This window comes from Lonchura striata, chromosome 4 (assembly GCF_046129695.1).
Source record: "Lonchura striata isolate bLonStr1 chromosome 4, bLonStr1.mat, whole genome shotgun sequence".
Lineage (NCBI taxonomy): Eukaryota > Metazoa > Chordata > Aves > Passeriformes > Estrildidae > Lonchura > Lonchura striata.
The window spans coordinates 7592459-7613675 of record NC_134606.1 but is presented as its reverse complement, the minus strand read 5'-3'; the positions used below and the strand labels follow the sequence as shown (position 1 = coordinate 7613675).

At 39.3% G+C, this 21217-nt stretch overlaps 1 protein-coding gene across 1 annotated transcript in view; it reads left to right on the top strand.

Annotated features, from left to right (window-relative positions):
- The window catches only part of FAM53A (family with sequence similarity 53 member A), a 69910-nt gene that overhangs the window by 22283 nt on the left and 26410 nt on the right, over positions 1-21217 (top strand). The window contains exons 3-4 of the mRNA XM_021535679.2: positions 5161-5215; positions 8959-9761. Coding sequence (XP_021391354.2) covers positions 5161-5215; positions 8959-9761 — 858 coding nt within the window. The remainder of the gene's footprint in view (positions 1-5160; positions 5216-8958; positions 9762-21217) is intronic.

Below are 21217 nucleotides of genomic sequence, written 5' to 3'. Positions count from 1 at the left end.
ATGTGTTTGTAGGTTTTGGTTTTTATTCCTCTCCTTATCTGGACTTACAATAAAGCATGAAAAAGAGCAGGTAGAGCAGAAAATGGCACATGATGTCTCATCAGTTGTTTCCTCCTTGGCCTTCTGCTGTTCCTCTCCTCCTTTTATCTGTCAAGTAATTGGTTTTGTAAGTGCTTTAGTTCTTACAGAAAATAGGTTCTGAGGACAGGTTCTGTTTGTACACAATGGCACCCTGAAAAAGTGTGGAAATTGCATAGTGAGGTGTGGAACTAGTGAAGCAAGTATGAATAAAAGTGTGCAAGTAGGTTTCTCCTTACTAAAAAGGATTCATGGAAGCAAATAATGGTTTCCTGACTAAAATGTGAACTTAAGATAAGTGGTTTTTTTTCCACTGGTAAAGGCAATTGGTGAATGTTACTAAGAGAATAAGACTGCTGGTGATAGTTCTGGTATCACTGCTAGCACATTTAGGCTTTTTGGCAAGAAGTTCAGGTTAATGCTGTGGTTTCTTCTAATAGTAGCAGCAGTTTCGAGCAATTCTCAAGTGATCTTGGCTGCCCCTTTTGTTACTTTTGCTGGCACAAAGTTCTGTGACACCATGTGGTGAACCTCATTGTGAGCTGATTGAGGATTAAGACCAATTTTTTTTGCCTGGGTTAATGTAGTTAAACCTTATCAATTTTGTGATACCTTTGACTGTGCATCTGCACAAGTGTCTGGGCACAAGTAGATAAAATAGATGGGGAAAAGCTATGCTGTTATACAGCTCATGAATGAGGGTTATAAAAGCAAAAAGAATAGCTCTTTCAAAGCTATGTACTGTGCAGCCGAACTGGGCACAAAGACAACACATATAGGACATAGTACACTTTTTCATTTGTGTAAGCTGTGTGGTGACCAAGTACCTCTTTTATGTTTTAAAATACTGGCTGCAGCTTTTTACTGCTCTGTTAAATGACATGCTAATTTTCCAAGCTGGTGTAATTCAGCCTAGTGCATGCTCAAGTGATGTTGTACAGCCTTGTCTTGCACCTGCCTTCAGGAAAATGACTGGGTGGCTTGCTGTAGAAGCAGGAAGGTTGTCCCAAGCTTTTTTCCTCAGTTTGGCTACTGTAGCTCACAAGGTAGTGTCCCTGGTTGCTCAACTCTAGCTCACAAAAGAGGTGTGGAGTTCTCTAAGCACATTGTGGCTTTCATGGCTTGACAGCAGCACTAAATCAAATAGTTGGTCTCTAGTCCCTTGAACTCTCAGAACATTCATAGAGCTCAAAATTGCTCAAAATTAGATTTTTCTGTATTCTGACGAAACTTGTACCTTTTTCATATTGCTGTATAGAATTTCATGTTGGTTTGTGAAGTAATAGCATGTGAGCTGTAAGATGTCAGGGTGTGATATTAAGTAGGAAACATAAGCGCTGCCAGTCAAGGATTTGTGAAAGGAACAAGTTTTACTGTAAAACCCCTTCCAGGCATGTGGGGTCCATTATTTTTAATTTTTGAAGCTTATTTATATTGAAAGATGTAGAATTAGATTCTTCCTCAGAGGAAAAGCCACTGGTCAGACTACTTGACTTAATCACCTCTTTGCATCCTGAGAAAAGGTCAGAGTGTTCCTCCTCACTATTTCATATCCAGTCATATTTGGTAGAGAAACAGAGGTCTGGCATGGCCCATTTAAACTGAGTCACATCTGTATGGTGGTGGTTATATTAGTATTTGAATGATAAACAATGGCATCCCTGTGGTTTGGAAAGGATGCTGATAAATTGGAGGAACTCAAATATACTTGGAAACTGGAAAAAATGCCTTGAAATTAAAGCCATTAATTTTAAAAGTATGAAGATGAAGTTGTCATTCTGAGTATAATGAGGAGGGATAGCACAGGCTGTGAAGTCCTTAATGCAGTACATTGGAGTGTAGAAGAATAGCCAGAGTTATTTTTGTTGCAGTTGGCTTCTGCTAGCAAAGAACACTTAAAATTAGTGATGTAAATTATAATTAGTTGTCAGCCTCACTTGCAGAGCTCTTCCACTCAGTTCAGACTAGGTGTCTTTTCAAGTGAGTATTTTAATGAAAGAACAGCTGTTAAGATTCAGAAAACCAACTGAAACTTGCAGCACTGTCCTAAATGTTTCCTTTCCTTTTGAACATGATATCTCCAGCTGCACGAAAGAGATTATATTTGTGAACAAGCATTTCCAAGTAGATCCACTTCTTGGCATGAAGCAAACAATTCTAACCTCAGGTGAAACTTGTAGTTTCATTGTTTTACGTGTCTAGCTTAAAATATGCCATTATTTCCCTGATAAATTCTCCAGAGGCATGAGATCTTCGTGGCTGTTTTAACATCTATTCAAAAAGCAGTAGTTGCAAAATGGATGTGTTTCCTCTTCAGGAAAGTGACCTTTGAATAATTTGGCCTTATTCTAAGATGATTTCCTTCACACATAGGGTAGCAGATTTCCCTGTTAAGGTTCTTAGCAATTGCAAGCTCTTTTCAGGTGTAATCACAAAATAAAGTATTAATTGAGGAAGCTTCATGTAGCTCCTAGCACAAAGGGAATGAGTGTGGAGTGGTAGAGTGTGGCCAACCCAGGAGAGCTGATAAACTGGTTCAGTGCCCTGTTACAGTAATATCTAGTGGGACTTGTCCCATGTGCTATACAGATAAAAAATCCTCCCTCCTATAAAGAATTTGCGGCCTGACAGGGTCTTCTCAAGTTTGGGCTACCAGATGTGGTTAAAATACACCAGTAGACACTGTTTCCAAGTATTTTTGTTTCAGTTATAGAAAGCCAAGCATATATTGTAAAGGACATTTGTTACTTACTGTCCTCTTAGTCACTCAACCCTTATTTCAGTGCCTTGAGCTTTTGATGGAAATAGTGCAGCTTACTCTCCCTTTCAGCATGTGATGTCAGATGTCATGTTCTTACAGTTTTGGTCTGAATCTCCAAAGAATTAGCAAAGAATTTTTTTGTGACCTAGCAGGATTCTGTGTACAAGATCCCAAGTTGCAGAGGAGATGTCTGCTTTGTCATGGAACTGAGTACTGACTTCTCCAGCACATGGTCAGAAATAGCTGTAAGGATAGGGTTGCTCTCTGAGTTAGAGAACATTGCAGTTCTCTGAAGGACAAATAGTCTGTGTACATGATCCTGCTTGTTCCATGGTCCCCCTGAGAAAGGGATTCAGTGCTCTGCAGTTGTCAAAGATAATGTAGTTTAGTCTCTCAACTGATGGACAAGACTTTTTAAGGTGGTGGAAGTACAGTTAATCAAATAACTTGGACATTCATGAAGAGAACCTTGTAATAGATGCATTTGCCTGAAAACTATAAAAACCAAGTAGGATTGTCCATGCAGTTCTTTTCCTTATAAGCATTGAATATCTTGTCTGAATAAATAGTTTTTTTAAACATCTCATGCCCATATTAATTCATCTTGTATTTTCATCTGGCTCAGGATAAATCAGCTGTAAGACTTTTTGGCACAATTTTGTTACAAAGACACATTTTCTGTAGCTACTGTATGATAGTTTAATAGGTTGGTATTGCCTTTTATTTGGGGAATGATGGAAAGGAATTTGTTGGAAGACCTTATCTTTAAGTCTCTAATTTGTCCATTTCCTCTTCAGGGACAACTGATATGTAACTACTGTTACCTTAGGGTGCTCCTGTGTTTCACATGAAGCGGGTACCTGATTGAAGTAAATGGGGGCAGTGGCTTTTTAAATGTGAATTCTATGGAATTGGCAAGTTGCAGATTTCAAATGGTTTGAATTGGATTAATTAACAGCAGATCCAATGGAGATTTAACTTTGAGGTTCTGCTGTTTACTCAGAGTAGCTTCTTTAAAAGGAGGTTATAAATTCATCTACAGATATTTACAAAGTAAAAATGAAATGGTTTGTCTCATTTGCAGATGCCAGTAAAAAATGAGATTAAAAATCTCATTGCTGTCCTATCCTTTAAGCTATTCTGTTATTTCCTACCTGTGAAACAATACCACCAAAGGAATATTACCACAGCTCAGTGTTTGTCTCTGTGGAGCTCAAGGATATAAAGTTGTTACTAGCACTATGTGCTGCTGTACAGAAAAAAAAAAAAAGAAAAAGCTTTGTAGCTCAAGGATGTTTGTTTAAAAATTGACTTTGTATCTGGAAAGGAAGTGTATGTACAATGCTATCTTCTTTGGCTGTACACAGAGAACAATGTTCACATAAAGTGTGTTGCTGTTTTTTAAAGCAACCTTCCTCTCCATCCTGAGGTGGTGGTGGGGGAGTGAATAATGACCCTTGGGTTGATGGAGCTATGAGCCACTTATTTATAGCTCCTTTATAGGATGCTGTATTTGCAAGGTCTGTGCTTTGTCTGAGAAATCTAGACCATTAAGAATGCCTTTGTAGTAATAGTTTTTCGTTAAATTAGTTACGAACTTGTCTTACTGTGCAGATGCTACTGATGAGGCTAAATTGAAGGCCTTTACACACAGACCTTGTTTTAAGCATGGCTGTTATGTTGTTTTGCACCAATAAGCTGAGATTTAAAAAGCAGTCAGTCTGCTAAAGATATTTTGATGATAGGAAAGATATTTCTCAATGGCTTTTCTACTTTGAAGAAGTAAAAAAAAATCACTGCATTGATTATAAGAAAATGTGAAATACTAATAAAGCCTGATTTGGAGAAGTGTTCATGGTGGTGAACTTCAAGACCTTGTATATTTAATTTAGATAAAGCTATTCCTGTCCCTTAGTTGAAGATAAAGTGTTTTGCCTTCTAGCCTTAAGACTGGAAATGGAAACCCAACTGCCAGATTGTAATTTCCTCTGTGCTGAAATGAGAATTGGATCAAAGCTCTTTCATTAAGGATGAATTATCACTCTTAATTTTCCAGTTTATTCGCATGGGCTAATGTTGTAAGTCTTCAAACAGTTTGATACTTAGCAATAGATCAGAAAACATTACAAATAATTTGGTGCCAGAGGCTTATAAATAAAGATCAGCTGTTCAGGAATTTCTTCAAATTATATTGGAAAACCCTATCTTTTAAAGGCATTGTTAACTGCACATATAGGAAAACTAAAAACTGCATGCAGTTTCCTTGAAGTGAATGCTGACTCTTTCCACAGTTAAAACTTTTTTTTTCTGATTGATTTCAGTACTCATCTGAGAAGCTGAACAAAAGTGGCAGCTTGTTCCCTTTCGAAATCAATGGTAAGTTCTTCAGAAACCTTAGCTGTGTTTTACTGAGGTAATTGGTATAGCAAGCAGCCTTTCTTTTGTAAATAAGGTGAGGGGGATGGAGCATGCTGCTGTAGAGCCTGCTGGTTTAAGCTGGTCTTTGAACAATACTGGGAATAGCTGGTTGTTAGTTTTGTACTTGTGATCTGCTTTGCATAGTAAAAAGCCCTTGTAACACTTTTATTTTTGTTCAATATCTGCCTTGGTGTGCAGAAGCACACTAATGCTGTTTTTCACATTAAACATCTTCAGATTCCTCAGCTAGTAGAGAAATCTTTGTACATCTTATAATATTCTTTGTCACACAGACCATCCACCATGATGCAAAACAGAAGTTGAAGTCCAGTGCCCTCATAGAAGTGTTATTTGCTTTTGTTCACCCTTGGTCCTATTAGAAGAAGTTTGTCTAGCAAAAACAAGAGTTCTAGTTATTGATATGTGAACTCTGTACTGCGTTATTAAGGGGTGGAGTTGAAATTTTGCATTTTATGTTTTCTCTGAGCAAGGAGGACTTTTATTTGCTCAGTGGGATTCCTCATAACACGTGAATCCTGTTTTGTGAGAAGTTTCAAATGGTGCTTTGTATAAGTATCACTATTAACTAGGCAGGTATCCTGGTTGGGAGTCTGTTATAGACCACCCAACCAGGATGAAGAGAGGCAGAGAAAATACTCTGTAAGCAGCTGGGAGAAGCCTCACAACTGCTAGTCCTTGTTGTCGTGGGGGACTTCAATTTACCAGATGTCTGCTGGAAATACAATGCAGCAGAGAGGAAGCAGTCCAGGAGTTCCTGGACTTCATGGAAGAAAACTCCCTGATGCAGCTGATGAGTGAGCTCAGCCAGGGGAAGATACTCTGCTGGTTTTAAACAGGGAAGGACTGGTGGTGATGTGGTGGTCAGAGGCTGCTTGGGATGTTTGATCCTTGGAGAAAGAAAAAGGCAGGGATTAGGAGAACTGCCACCTTGAACTTCTGGAGGGCAGACTTCAGCCTGCGTAGGAGGCTGATTGGCAGAATCCCTTGGGAGCCAGTCCTGAATGACAAAGGAGTCCAGGAAGGCTGGATGTGCTTTAAGAAGGAAATGTTAAAGGTGCAGGAGCAGGCTATCCCATGTGCTGAAAGATCAGCCAGTGGGGAAGATTACTGGCCTGATTGAACAGAGAGCTTTGGCTGGAGCTCAAGGCTGAGGAAAAAAGCCAGGAGAGTTGACCTTTGGAGGGGAAGGGAACTCAGGAGGACTATAAGGATGTCAGGTTATGCAGGGAGACAATTGGAAGGGCCAGAGTTCAACAAGAAGCTAATCTGGCTACTGCCATAAAACAATAAAAAATGTTTCTATAAATGCATCAGCAACAAAAGGAGGGCTAAGGAGAATCTTCATCCTTTTACTGGATGCAGGGAGAATATAGGGACAAAGGATGGTGAAAATCTGAGGTGCTTAATGCCCTCTTTGCCACAGTCTTTAACAGTAAGACCAGTTGTTCTCTGGGTACTCAGCCCCTTGAGGTGGAAGACAGGGATGGGGAGCAGAATGAAGCCCCTATAATCCAAGGAGAAATGGCCAGATATCTCCTCCATCACTTAGACCCACACAGGTCTGTGGGGCTGGATGGGATCCACCCAAGAGGACTGAGGGAGTCATGGATGGGCTCACCGAGCCACTCTGTTGTTTACCAGCAGTCCTGGCTCCCTGGGGAGGTCTCAGGTGACTGGAGGTCACCAAATGTGACACTCATCTACCAGAAGGGCCTGAAGGAGGGTCTGGGAACTACAGGTCCCTCAGTCTGGGCATTATGAAAGGCAGGTCCTGCTTGACCAACCCGATCTTCTCTAACAAGGTGATCTGTCTTGTGTGTGAGGGAAAGGCTTCTCCCAAATAACAGGTGACAGGACAAGAGGAAATGGCCTCAAATTGTACCAGAGGAGGCCTAGGTTGGATGTTAGGAAACATTTCTTCACTGAAAGGGTTGTCAAGTATGGAAACTGGCTGCCCAGGGCAGTGGTGGAGTCACCATCCCTGCAGGTATTTAAAATACATGTAGATGTGGCACCCAGGACATGATTTAGTGGTGGACTTGGCAGATTTAAGTTAATGGTGTGTCTCTGATCTTAGAGCTGTTTTCCAGACTAAATTATTAGGTACCTCTGCCATGTAAACAATGGAAACACAGATTCTTGACTTTTTTTTTTTTTACATTAAACTTTATTTAAAGTCTCCCAGTCTGGAAGAAAACTTTCTAAGGATTTTTAAAAAATCAGGTGAGTCCCAGCTAGGAAACTGTCCTACAGTAGATGCTAGGAGTTTTATGCATTAGCTGGACCCCATTGTGTTGGCTCTTTTACTTGCACTGAATTATGGATGGTCCCTGCCTTGAAGAGCTTGCATGCTTAAGGCAAAGCACAGTATGTGGTTGTACCCATCTGAAAGAATGGAGGAGGAAGGACAGAGGAATTCTAATAAAACATGTTTGAATAGGCCAGCTGTCTGCACAGTTAAATGATTTTGAGACAATAGGGTGTTCTTTAAATAAGATCCAAATAAACAGGATAATCCATGACATACTTTGGGCATGGAACATGTACAACTATTCGGGTTTGCAAGTTTTAAAGCTACTCAGCAAGTCTTTTAGCTGTTTATTACTATAAAACTTAGTTTAGAAAATCAACTTTAAGAATATATTAGTATTCAATGTTTAGGCTCTATCTAGGTTCTTAAAATAGGTGTATGGGAATAAATGGGTATTTTAAATGTTCTTTCTTGAAAGCCAGGATAAGTGAAACTTATTGGGCTAATTGGTTTAAATTAGCAAATTTTCTAACCAAGCATGAAGCACTGTTAGCTGGCCAACAGTTTTGCTGCTTTTCAATTTGCAAATCCAAAGTCTGCTGTAGTTCTTCTTACACTTCATTGTATAATGTGGAGGAACAGCTGTAAAATGTGCAGAATGTTCTCAAAGAAATGCTTCACAAAAGAGTGAGAGGCTGCTCTGGCAGACTGCTTTTAACCCAGCGTTGCCACTTCAGATGAGAAGTTGTGCACTATGTCTGCATTCACAGTAAGACTTGCAGGAGGCTCTTAAGGGATACTTTATTTTATGCATTAAATTAAGATTTTGAGTTTTTTCTTATAGTCAGAGTGCAAGGGGGGAAGCAACAGTCTTCAGTCTGATTTAACTTTATATTGTTTCTAATTTCAAGTAAAGCTTTTCAGAGCAGAGAATGTGAACACCCTTTGGAAGTTTTCTTTAATAAGGTGTTTTTAATAGAAAAGCATAAGAGCTAAATGAATAACAGCAGTCTGAAGTGATTATCCTGCTCTTGTGTAAAAAAAAAAAAAGTTCCCTGATGGCTTCTCGTGTTGATAATCTGTTTTGGTTGTACCTGAGGTTTTCACAATTCTGTGATTTAATTATGGTGTGTGCTAGGAAACTGTCCTGTTGCTCACAAAAAAAAAGTAGTTATTCAGTGTAAAGGAAAAAATATTAACAAGGTACATATATATTGGGCTGCCTGGATTGGTTCCTGATTAAATACTTTGGTCTTTTTGGTTTTGAATTTCCTACTTTTTTTTTAGTGTGACATTTTGATTAGGAACTGGGTATTTATGACTCATCCTTCTAAAGATGATTTTGATGGCTTTACATTAAATTGGGTTTAACACGAATTGTTCTTTTCTCCTTTCATCTTTCACCTATATATATTTTTTTTGCTTTCAGAAGACAGTCCTTGGAAAGCTTTAAATGGGGGTTACCCAATCCAGCCTGACACAACCAGGAATTCAGCTTACCCTTTCCCAGCGTGCTCGTTCAGCACCGGCGCTGCCAGCAATGGCAGCCTGCCGTGGCAGCAGGAGCCCTCCAACACGTCCATGGTGTCGGGATGGATAAGCGAGTTAAACCTGAACGAGAACTCGGGCCAGCCCCTGGCACCGCCCACCAAGCGCCACTGCAGGTCCCTGTCGGAGCCGGACGAGCTGGCTCGCTGCCGCTCTCCCTGGAAGCCCGGCAGCTCCAAGGTTTGGACTCCTGTGTCAAAGAGACGCTGTAACAGCGGCGGCAGCGCTACCTTGCAGCGCTGCAACAGCCACGGAAGTGCCACCTTGCAGAGAAGCACAAGCATCAGCCTGCCACAAAACATCCTGTCCCTAAACAACGTCTTCACCATCACCAGCTTCAACACCTCTCCAGTACCCAGACCTTCCTCTGCCAGCAGCGGGTTTGTGGACAGCAGCGAGGGCAGCACGAGCTCCAGCACCCGCTGGAATTCTGGAGGCCCTTGTGACTTTAACCCAAGGCGCCGCCTGTCCCTGTCCCAGGAGCACATCACCGAGACCGGGAATCTCTTGCCTTCAGCCAGCAGCACTCCCACCTCCACACCCGAGCTCAGCCGGCGGCAGGGCCTGCTGAGGTGCCGCTCGCAGCCCTGCGTCCTGAACGAAAAGAAAAGCCGGCTGAAGCGCAGACGGGAGGAGGATGTACGATGGAACAGGCCATCGTTAGACTTTTTTAAAATGACGCGGGTGAGATTTTACTTTCCTCAGTGTGGGAAGGGAGCTCTTGCAGAAAGGTTGTTTCTAGATCAGCAGCACTAGTTTGTAGTTGTGCAGGTTTGCTTGTGCCCTGTCTGTCACCTTTGGCAGGAGAGCAAAGGTTGCTTGCGCTATGCCCTAAAGCAACTTAGATTTTGCCAGTGAAACTCAGTTCTTGAAGTCTATTCTATTGATATAGAATGCTGAGAGTTCTGACAAGATGCTTAAAGGCAAAAGCCACAGAAAAAATGGCTTGCTTTTTGAAAAGCAAGGAAGCCATGGGGAATAGAGTAGACATGGTAGCAAAAAGTTGATACCACTGCGTTCCCCAATGCAATGATTTCTGAGTAATCTTACTGCAAATCTGTTTGATTAAGCCTTCCCTTGGTTTGAGTAATTCTATGAAGCTGTATAAATGGGTTAACTAAAGAAGCTGCAAATAAGCAGTTGGAAAGATAGTATTCTAATATGGCAACTACAGGTGTTCTAGCTCTATGAAAGAGGTGTTTTACTCCAGAATTTCATTTAGTATTCTGCTTCCCTCCTCATGAGAGTAGAGGTGCTGATTCAAGAACTAGAAAACTTCAGTTGATTCCTATAGTTTGTATGTAATATAAATGCATGTAACAGAACTCATTTTTTTTTTGGAGTTTCTTGGTCAACAGAGTTGAGTGCTACAGTTCAAAATGTAAAACTGAATCTAACATTATGGCCAGAGAACACCTTGTGCTTGTGCATATAACCCTGCTGTCTTCAGTAGATACCAGACTTGGAAGGCTTGTGTGGTAGTTCCGTAGCCTAGTGATGAGGAGGCAGTTTGCAAAAGTAGCAGTAAAATTGTAAGGAAGGGACATAGTTGTGCACCAGTGTCCCTCTATGTGATGCACTGTGCAAAAGAAAAGCTGAATAGGATGCTGTGTTGGCTAAAACATGCAGTTTGTGGTACCCCAGTATTAGTAGGCTTTACATCAAAATACCAGTAAGATAGATGCTGGAACTGTCTGATGCTAAGTAATTTATATCCACTTGGTTAAGTCTTTATGATGACAACTGTCCTTCCCTTGTAATTTTGTGAAATTACTTCCTTATATCTTAAAGGATTTTCCTCTTTAAAAATACAGTATTTTTGGTGAAGCTGTAGGGGTAAAGCAATCTGTTTAGTTACTGATAAAGCTGGTAACCAGTTCTGTTCTAGGTATGACTTAGTGTTCTGAGTTTTGGCTAAGATGCAATTTTACTAGTTAGCTAATCAGATCTTACCTGTTTCTTAGTGTTAATCACTGTTAGGATTAGTTTGCTAATCTAGACCAGGAGTATTATTGGATTTGCCTTTCAGCTGCCTGTGTGGTCTACTGCATGTTTCTTTATGTAAAATTTAAAACCTGCCCCTTTTTTTGGCTAGGCTTGATGCTTGCATTCTTCAAGCTCTGGAGGTGAGATGCAATATTTCAGGCTACTGAATAGCTTCATTTGCTCAGATTTTATGCCTATTAAATAATCCATGCAGCAGTATGTATGGAGGAAAGCTGTCATAGTCCATGTCTATAGGAAGGTTTTTGGCTGTTAAGAGTTGCTGCAGAATTGTATATGACACTAATATTTAGCCAGTCTTGACTACTTTTTCCTGTAAGACTATTTTGAAGTGATGATTTCTTGATAAAATGAATAGTTTATTCTACAGTGTCAAGACCTGATGTTTTCTTTCCAGCTATTTCAGTAGAATCTTCCTATTAAGATACTACTGTGTTCTTAATCAAAGGTACAAACTATGGCTTGGAAATGCATCAATTTCCAAACATGCTAAACTTTAATGAAAGCATCTGTTAAAAAATGAGGCAAGTACTGGAAACATTTGAAGAAAAAATTAAGTTTCCAAGAAGTATCAGATTTTTTTAGAATGTCAGCTTGCTTACCCGTTTTATTGTTGAAAGTCTTCATATCTTATCTTCTCTGCATGCCCCAAATCCTGGCAGAAGTATATGCTTTGAAACTTACATTGTGGTCTTAAGTGAAAATACTGCTGTGCAAAATATCATGAGCTAATACTACAGAAGGCTTGTTTTGAAGTGTCATACAAGGTGTTCTTTATCTGCATAGAGCTCAGTGAAGATCAGGGCTACCATTAGGGAAAGTTCAGTAAGACCTTCCTTTCATGTATCTTGATGGCTCCTTATTATTTCCAAAAATAATTTTTCTGTGATTTCAAATTCACTTCCAAGTCAGTTTATGAAAACAAGCACTTTTAAGGATTTTTGTTTTAAGCTTTACTGCAAATATTTTGATGTTATCAAATCTTTCTAAAAAAACTCAACTTACTGAGTAGCTGCTCAAAACCAGGTCAGCAGTTAGATTATAGTGCTTGCGGAGAACTTAAGAGGGGTCAAATAAATATGGTTTATGATAGACCTGAAGGTAGTATATTAGAGCCCACAACTGCTTGAAATTGAAAGTTTTGGGGCTGCAGACATTTCTGCCAATGCTCTGGCATCCTGAGAGGTTTGCACAAACACCTGCTAAAGCTGCAGAAGGGCTTCTCAACAAAGAATTCTCTCAAACCAGTATTTATCAGCACTAAATTTATTAACTTTAGTTTGAAGCAAGGGCTCTTATATCTAAATGAAGATCTTGAGTAGTTGTGGCCTGGTGAAGCTTTGGAGGCAGAAGGGGATGAAAACTGTTTTGGTTTGATGTGTTTTATTTTCATTTATGTTTTGGTGTTTTTTGTTTTGGGCTTTTTTTTTTTTCATTACTGAACTGGTTTTTTGGTAGTTGAGTTCTGCAAATATCCTTGTTGGGTGCTGCTTCAGTCCCTATTAATTTGATAAATATTAGTGCTAGAAAATCAAAAGTCTAATTCTGAAAGCAAAGTTTCCAGTGTCATTGGTTTTTAAGTTCAGAAATCATTGTTGAGAAAATTCAATTATTAATTTATGCCAGTTCCTGGCTTCTTTCTTCCACTGTTACATCTTTATTCTGATTTCCGCTTTTATTTAGAAAAGGTAAAAAATTGGGCAGCTCTGAATACCATAAACTGTTTATTTCTATGTATTTTGACTTTGCTTATTCTTCCACAGACCTTCACACTTCACTGCACTCCCTCTCTGGTTTAGGTTTTCATGCCCTCTTGGGAAGGAATATGCCATATCTTCAATTCTCATGGAAAATGCTACATTAATACCCAGTAAAGTGAGTGATTCATGTATCTAGGAGATTGAAGTGTTCAGGCAGATTGCTGCACACGCCTGCTCAGCTCTCACACAGTGCTAAATTCAGGAAGGATCTTTTTCTGGACTAGAAGCTGAAAATTCAAACTTGTGAAGCATCAGACCTTCCTAGGACATGAAGACAGCTGTAAAAACAAGTAGAAAAGACTGTAGGAAAAGATAACAAAAGCAATAGCTGTTTCCAGCCCCTGAAGGCTCAAAATTACTTTCTCCATTCAGTTTTGTGTGCAAGGAGAGCTGTAGGAGTTGCAGCACAGCAGAACTGTGCTGTCTGTGCCTGCTGAGTGTGGGTTCACAGGCACCCAAGTGAGAAGCTGGCTGCAGTGAGCAGTGCCAGCTTCCCCCATGGCAGCAGCATCCCGTCACCCTGTGCTGTGGGGTGGCCAGGAGCCTCTCTGGGCTTGTGCTCTCTGCAGCAAATCTGCTCTGTCTCAGAGGCTGCCACAGAATGAGTCAAGGTGGTGTTTAGACTGCTAACTGCAGTATGAGGAGAGAAATGTTTCTTTTCTGAAGTGGAAACTGCTGAGTTTTTTCCAGTGTTCTGCTTCATGAGTTATGACAGTTGATCCTGAGGTGCGACAAGGAAAGAGCAGCCAAGAGGTTGCACATGTTTTTTGGTGTGTAAGCAAGTTTTACTTTGACAGTGAGATTTAATTCTGTTTTAGATCAAACAACACACTGTAGTTTCAAGTCTTTCTGGTATTCAACATTCTTGTGTTACTCCTCCCCCAGTGTGGTGGCATGAGGTTTCAGAAAGTAATAATCCCGTAGCATACTTTAAAATCCCAAACTATTTGTGTCTTCTGTGAAGTGGTGCTTGGTCTGTTTAAATAGTTAATACCAAATACCTGGCTTTATCCACATAAATAATAGTTTCAACTATTGAATCCTGGTGCATCTTGTGCATTAATTAGTTAGACTGATAAGACAATACAATGGAGAGTTTTAAGGGTCTGAACTCAGGGTCTGAAGCTGTAATTTCCTAGTACAAGGTACTTCTTTTCTTAGAAGTGCTTGAAAGTCATCTGGATTTTATACTACTAGATTTTCTTGGTAGTGAGAGAGATCCTAAGTGCCACACCAGGTCAGGTCAAAGCTGCAGCTGGCACCCTGCCCAGACAGAACAGCTGCTTTGAGGGATGCAGGAACAATGAATGTGCAATGTGATACTTCCTCCAGCATGGCTGGCTCCTGCCAGTGTGCATCCTGGGGGGTTTCAGAGTGTGCATCAGTGGTTCAAACTCTGACAACTACTGATAGAGCTATTGATAATCAAAAATTTAAATCCCTCAGATTGGACCTCCATGGTGTTATGGAGCAGTTTAATTTTTGTAGACATTGCTTCATCACATGCAATGCCTGAATGCTTGATTTAGTATTTCTTGAAGTTTCAGCTTGCCAAAAGGCAAAACACTTGGAAAACTCTGATAACTTAAAGTAAATGGAGCTAAAATTGCTTTATGACTACTGCCTTTATGCTGCAGATAGCAGTGGTGTAACGGCTCTATATAGGAATGAGGGCTTCTCACAGGGTGAGTGTGAACAAATGAGTCAAATAGGTCAACTTTGACCAAAACAGCAAAATTACTATGACTTACACACGAGAACAAGCATCAGGACTACTTGGTAGTGATTTCAAACAACAGCAGTTGGTTGAAACAGCAGTTTAAAATCATGTACAAAGCAGAGGTGAATGTTGGTGGTGGATGTGTCTCCCTGAAGGGTGGGAGGAGAAGGCAGTACTTAATAAAGGGCAGAGCACATCAGCAGTGTTGCAACTGAACTTGGGTCAGGTGGCTCCTGCTTTTATTACAGAGACTTTACTGGTAACTCCTGACCACTGTTGTGCAACCTCTACATCCACTTACTTGTTTCACTTTTGTGTGGACCAGTTTGTAAAAGCCATTGTGAATAGATACAAGGGTGAGCTGTAATACAAATTATTTTATTTAGGTACATATGCCAGGGTAACAAAAATGTCTTTGCAGTGAGAACTACCAGGCAATGGCTGGGTTTTGCTCTTCGAGGTCGCTGTAATGGTTAGTATGGGGACAGATTTATATATTAGCTATACTGTGACCTTACTAAGTTTAAGCAAAATAAATGTGGAACCATTCTTCTTGATTCTTTGAATTCTTGTTGTGATTAGTGTAGTGAAGGAGCCGCTCCCTGTTGTTAAGCTCTCTCCCAGGTTACTGGTTTAGCATGTATAAGATAAAGAAGTGATATCAAGTCCCTCACTAAGCTCACAGGGTGCCTGCCCTGTGAGTCAGGGCTGCACTGGCTGAAGTAGGTTAAGTGCTGGCTCATGAAGTTCATTCACATTGTGTTCTGGAAATAGTAAACATGTTGCTTTAAATAGCTTGAGATGCTTATGTAAAGCTTGTCCCTCATGGCCTCCTGTCTAAATGGGAGCAAACAGGTTATTTAGGGTAGATGTAATTTCTGCTTGTGGAGTCAGCAAAGGCTGTTTTGTGCCCTGCACACAAGTGCAGTGTGATTTGGGGAAGGTCTTTAATTACGACTGCAACATGTAATCACTTAAGCTCTCGTGATTCACTTGCAAGATGTACTACAGCATCTCTTGGTCAGAATGTAGGTCTGGTTTTTCTGTCTGTATCTGACATGTTGCAGGTCAGTGGTGCACTGATGGTGCAACACTGCTTAGATGAAATAGGTGGTCATGTCCTTGCACTATATGTGGGTGTCTTATACTGCAGGGCACCCTCAATGCCCTTGGGTTTTGGAATATGGTTTGTGGAAAATACAATATAGATGAGTAATATGTACAGAAGGATTGAGCTGGGGTTGATTTGGATCAATAAAATGGTGGCAAATACAGATGTATAACAGTAGTAGTTTCCCCTTGTATAATATTGAGACCAAAAAGAACAGCCATGAATGAAGCAATTGAGCCAGGAACAGCATTCTAGTTGTTTTTTGAAAATTAAATATCTATTACCAGGGGAGCCTTTAACTTCACATTTGAAAAATAGAACTAATCTGGCCTACCTTTACTTTGAAAAACACTTTGGGGATTTGTTGGGCTTTGTTTTTCTTCCTGTAGTGGTAATTTCTGTAAGTGATCATAAACCAAGAAAGCAAAAGATAACATTATTTGTATTTAAAATATCAACATTGTATCAAAATTGCCCAGCTAAGTAAAACAGTGTTTTAAATCCATTTTGTGTAATTCTAGGCATAAACATAATTTATAGCTGGAAATAAATTGTGAGCAGTGGACCTCAAGGAGAATTTTTCTCCTCTTTGCCCATGCATCATCCCCCTGTGTGCAAGATGCTTAATACTTCAATATTTCAGTGTGGCTATCTTTGAGTAATCTTTTCTTGGAGGACAAATGTCTAAATGAAAATGAGTACAGTAAGGTCCTTGCAGGTTTTCTAAGCTTCAGTAAGGATAAACTCCTACTATGCCTGCAGGAGTTTGAACAATAAAGTGCAAGTCAGCTTCAATGTGCTAGAGATTGGTCAAGCTATATTTGTTTGACATAAATCAGTTAAGAGGCAGGAGAATTGCTGCGATCAGAAAGAAATTCTCTTTGGAGAGGAACAGGTAGGAAAGGTAAGAGCAGTTTCCAGATATGCCTCCTCATGTGGCATTTACTTCTTGAGCAAACATCAGTGATGGCTGGTGGCAGTCTCAGCACCACTCACTGCTGGAAAAGCACAGATATTCCTGAGCTCTGCACCTCTCTGCACAACAGATGCCTAATAACTTTCCAAGTATTTTGACTTAGACTGTATGTTAAATTTGCCTCTGTGAAGTTAAGCAGTATGCATCTGCTATGTACTGTGATGAAACCTCCCATAATCTCAAATAAAAAATGGTGTACAGCAGTTTGAATCAAATTTTGTGTGAGTAGCTATTTACATTAGGCTATCAATCTGTAAAACACAGTTGTGGAAATCATGGCTGAGGAAAGATGTCCTAAATCATCCTGTCTCTTTCTCTGTTTGTGCATGCTTACTTCCCACAATATATATTTTTCTAGTACTTGGTCCACTGTAGCCTTTCAAATGCCTCCAGGGATGTGGTTTCCTTAGCAGATAAAAGAGTCTTTTGTGGGAAGCAGAGGCAGTTTTGCCTAAGCTATAAAAGTTATTCAGACTCACTTAAGATAGTGTCATGTATTTTTGGATTTCTTTCCTTCTGTTGTGATTATATTTCATAGAAATAGAACTTTTAATCTTTCCTAGTCCTCTAGTTAATAAAAACATGTGAGATGTCTTAGTCTCCATTTGAAAACAACTTCTGCAGGAGCAAGAGGAGGAATAGTAGATATTAAATGTGGTACCTAGAGCCTGGGATCCTGTGTTCAGCTATACTTCTCTGCTTTGTGAAAAATTTATGAATGACTCTGCTTTTTTGGCCTGGATTTTTTTTTTTTTTTTCATGAGTTAGAGAATTACACATTAGCAGGAGTTATTGCTCTAAGAAAAAATAGCCAGGGATGAGAGCTTCTTGCAAAGCTTCAAGGACTTGAGTAGTGCCAGCTGAGGTGTTCAACTAGATCTCCATTTCCAGTCAAACATTTAGACTATTCCTTTCCCTAATAGTTACATTTCTTAATTCAAACCTCTTCAAAGTACTCCAGTAAAATAGGTTAATGAAATGAATATTGTGTAGAAATTGATGAACCTTTTAAATAATTTTAAGCTTTATTTACCCTACTTATATAAGGTTTTATACAGATGCTACTTTTTATGTTGAAGTAGTTATGTTAGAAATACTCAACTGCTGGTTTCAAAACTAAAAATAAATTCTTTAACATGTATAACATCAGAATAAAAAGCCTGTAATTTGGCTTAAGCTCCAAATATTTAAAAGAAACCTCAAACAACCAACACAGCACCTTTCCTGTCACAACTTTTTTTTATGCTAGTATAAATCAGTATAGCATTCTTCTAAATTCCTTGATCATAGGTAGCAGCTAGTGCTTGTCTCTTGCTGTGTCCATTGTTTGAGCAGGAGCTTGTTTGAATAACAGTAGTATATTCAGGGGGGTATGAAACTGTTTTTAGAGTATGCATTTGTGGCATAAGTAGTTGACTTAAGTTTAAAGACAGCTTTTTAACCTTGTCAAAAATCTGTATTTTCCATTGGGTGTTATGTTACTATCTGACAATCAGTTTTGAGTTGGATTTTGTCATTTCAGGCATAGTTGTATGGCTCTTTCATCTTTCTAATCCTAAATAGATGAACTGCACATCTGTTGTGTGAAAGTAACGTAGGAGGTCTCTAAATTTTTCTATTTCAAGAGTGACTTTGTTAACATCAGTTAAAAGGCTTATCTATAATTACACAGTTCCTATTAACACTGTGATTCAGTGTTAATAGGAACTGTTCAAAACTGATGTTCATTTTCCATCCCTTCCCAGATGGTTTTTAATGTGACACGTGTTAAAATCTTTATTTTTAAAACTGGGTATTATACTTAATTTTGCTGTGTTGCTTTACTAGTTATTAAGCTTTAATTTTTTAAATAAGGCACTCTACCAGGTGAAAACAGAAGTACTCTTGTACAAAGAGCTGAAAATGTGACTAAAATGTGTGGCACCAGTACCTGAGGACAATACTTGTGCCATGGCTGACTTTAAAGGGCCTTTGGGGAGCAAACATTAGGAGCTTGCTCTGCTGCTGGGGAGGTGCAGAGACTTAAGTGTGGTTTTTAGTTCTTTAATGTGTTGTGACAAATTTTTGTGGAAGCAAGAAGAACAGTTTCTTAAAATGAAGAACAGTATCTAATCCAATACATTTTTTTCAGAAGGAGGCAAACATTGTATAAACCTTCCAATATCTGCCTATAAGAAAGGCAGGACAGGTCATAACTTAATTTGACAGTGAATCTTGTAGGAAATAAGATCCCAGATGGTGTTAATGGTGTGTAGCTACTGAACTGACTTGTCTGAGCTTTTCATGTACAACCTGTGGGCTCTATCCAAGTAACATGTAACTCAGCTCAAAGTGGATTTAATTGTCAGAGACGCTGCCCTGTGGAATTTACTTTGCTTTTGAACAGTCTGTGTGCACCTTTATGGCTGCAGTACATGTGTAGGTGGTGTAAACTCTTAAGGGCTTCCTGGCAGAGCAGTGCTGCCTTTAGAGTGTAGTTATTGCAAAAGGGAGATGTAGGAGACTCTAGCAGCAGACTGGGGTGATGAGTTTGGGTTCTCTATGCTTGATAGTATAGCATCAATTAAACTTAGAAGGATGCTTGAGTTTCAAGGTTTTAGCATTTTTGATTTTCCTTAAAAAAGATTTTTAAACTCAAGTAGAAGCATCTGATAGCACTTAATGTTTGCTCTATCAATTTCTTGAACTTAACAGTTCAGATAATTCTACAACTGAATCAAGCTAGAGAAAAGGGCATGTGTAATTAGATATGAAATGATATGTTGAAGCTACTGCTTCTCAACTTCCTTACAGTTCTTTTTGAATCTCGGATGTAATTGAGACTGCCCCTGCCCCGTCCAATAAAGTATTTATTGGGAACTTGAATTAATTTTTTCAGGTAAGATCTATAGGTAGAAAAAAAGTAACTTAAACTGTATCCTTTTTTGTTCTGAATTACAGACCTTCGTTACTTGCTGCTTTAGTTTTCTTGTATTTTATGTAGATGAAGATGTGCTAACTGTGAAACACTTCACAACCTCTGTGTAATTTTAAGTTTGGGCTCTTGAATTTTTTTTGTTTAAGGATGTTCTTAAGCAAATAGCAGTGTGCAAGGCACTGGTATAAGGCATTATCTTCCCTGAAGCTGTGTTTTCCTTTGGTCACTCTGCAGTGTGTTAATGTCATACATGCTTTGAAATTATGGAGGGTTTGGTTCTAGAAACCACTTTAGCATTTGTTTTTTCCCTTCCTCACTCCCCTCCCTTTGCCACCCCTGTGGTTTGAGTTTTGTATGAGGAGGACTCAGAGGAAGGGAAGCTGAATTCCTTTTCCTTGTTTTCATCTTTCAAATACAATGGTGATTACAATGTCCATATGAAACAGGCATTATATTTTGGTAATAATGTTTTGTCTCAGAGTGAGTCATCTTCTGACTGCCAGGCTTCAGAATATGACAGTCCTTAAGAACTTTCCATGTGAGGAAGCAATAACAGATTTGTGGGATGGCTAATGAATCATGGATAATTAGTGTCCTGGTCCTGCTAAGCTTTAGCATTTGACAGGTATTTTTACTTTCAGTGGGGTGGTTTAGAGAAACATTCTCTACCCAGTTAATAATGTGATCTAACATGTGAAACCTTTAAATGCTAGCTTTTTATATCATGGTACAAAAACAATATGAATTGATCTCACAGGTTTACCTTCTGTGTTTATTTACTTAGCTCTTGTAAGTATATTTTAGGGCATCACAGATTAAGCTGTGATCTATTAAAAATTGAACTGTAGTCTATTAAAAAGTAATTATTGTTACAGTGAAGGGGACAAATGATATATTTTGCCTGTATTGGTGTGCATGTAGTGCTAGCTTCATACTGATTTAGATGAGATGGAGCATCCTTGATATATCAAAGACTATGTATTTTAGCTTAGTTCAAATTACTACAAATAATTACTTCAGTAAGCTAGAGGTTTCCATTGCCAGTATTTGACTTCTTCTGAGAATAGCCTGGGGCATTTCATCATCAGAGCTCACACTTGTGGGAGAGTCCAGCCCATAGCATTTGGTATCTGCTGAACATCAGTGGTCCCCAAATCCCTGCTATTTCAGTGCATCTGATGTTATTTGTGTATAGCTCTGTGCCTGGTACAAAACTAGTGAAATTCCTTTGTTATTGATGATTTTTTGACACTAGAGCTGTTAGTCTTTCTACCTTGTCCAAGCAACAGCCATTTTTGAGAAGGAAGGCCTTTCAAAATTGGTGTTGTAGAACAGAAAAGCTTTTCCTAAGAGCTCCAGGATGCATCTGAGGCTTCTTGTATAGACTTATGGGAGCAACTGTTCATATTGATGACAGATCCTTCAGGCAGGACCAGCAGGTCTGTCCCAATACCTTCAGCTTCTACAAGGCTTGAATTTAAATATGCTTTTAATTTTTCCAGTCCTGTTTTAGTAAATAGGTCCAATTAACTGAGACTTGATGTACTCTAGTATCAATGCAAATACCTGAGTATTAATCTGCATTTTGCAAAGTTGTTGGAGATAATGTCAGACTTAAATTTGATGCTTTTACCTCTTTCTGCCATGAATGA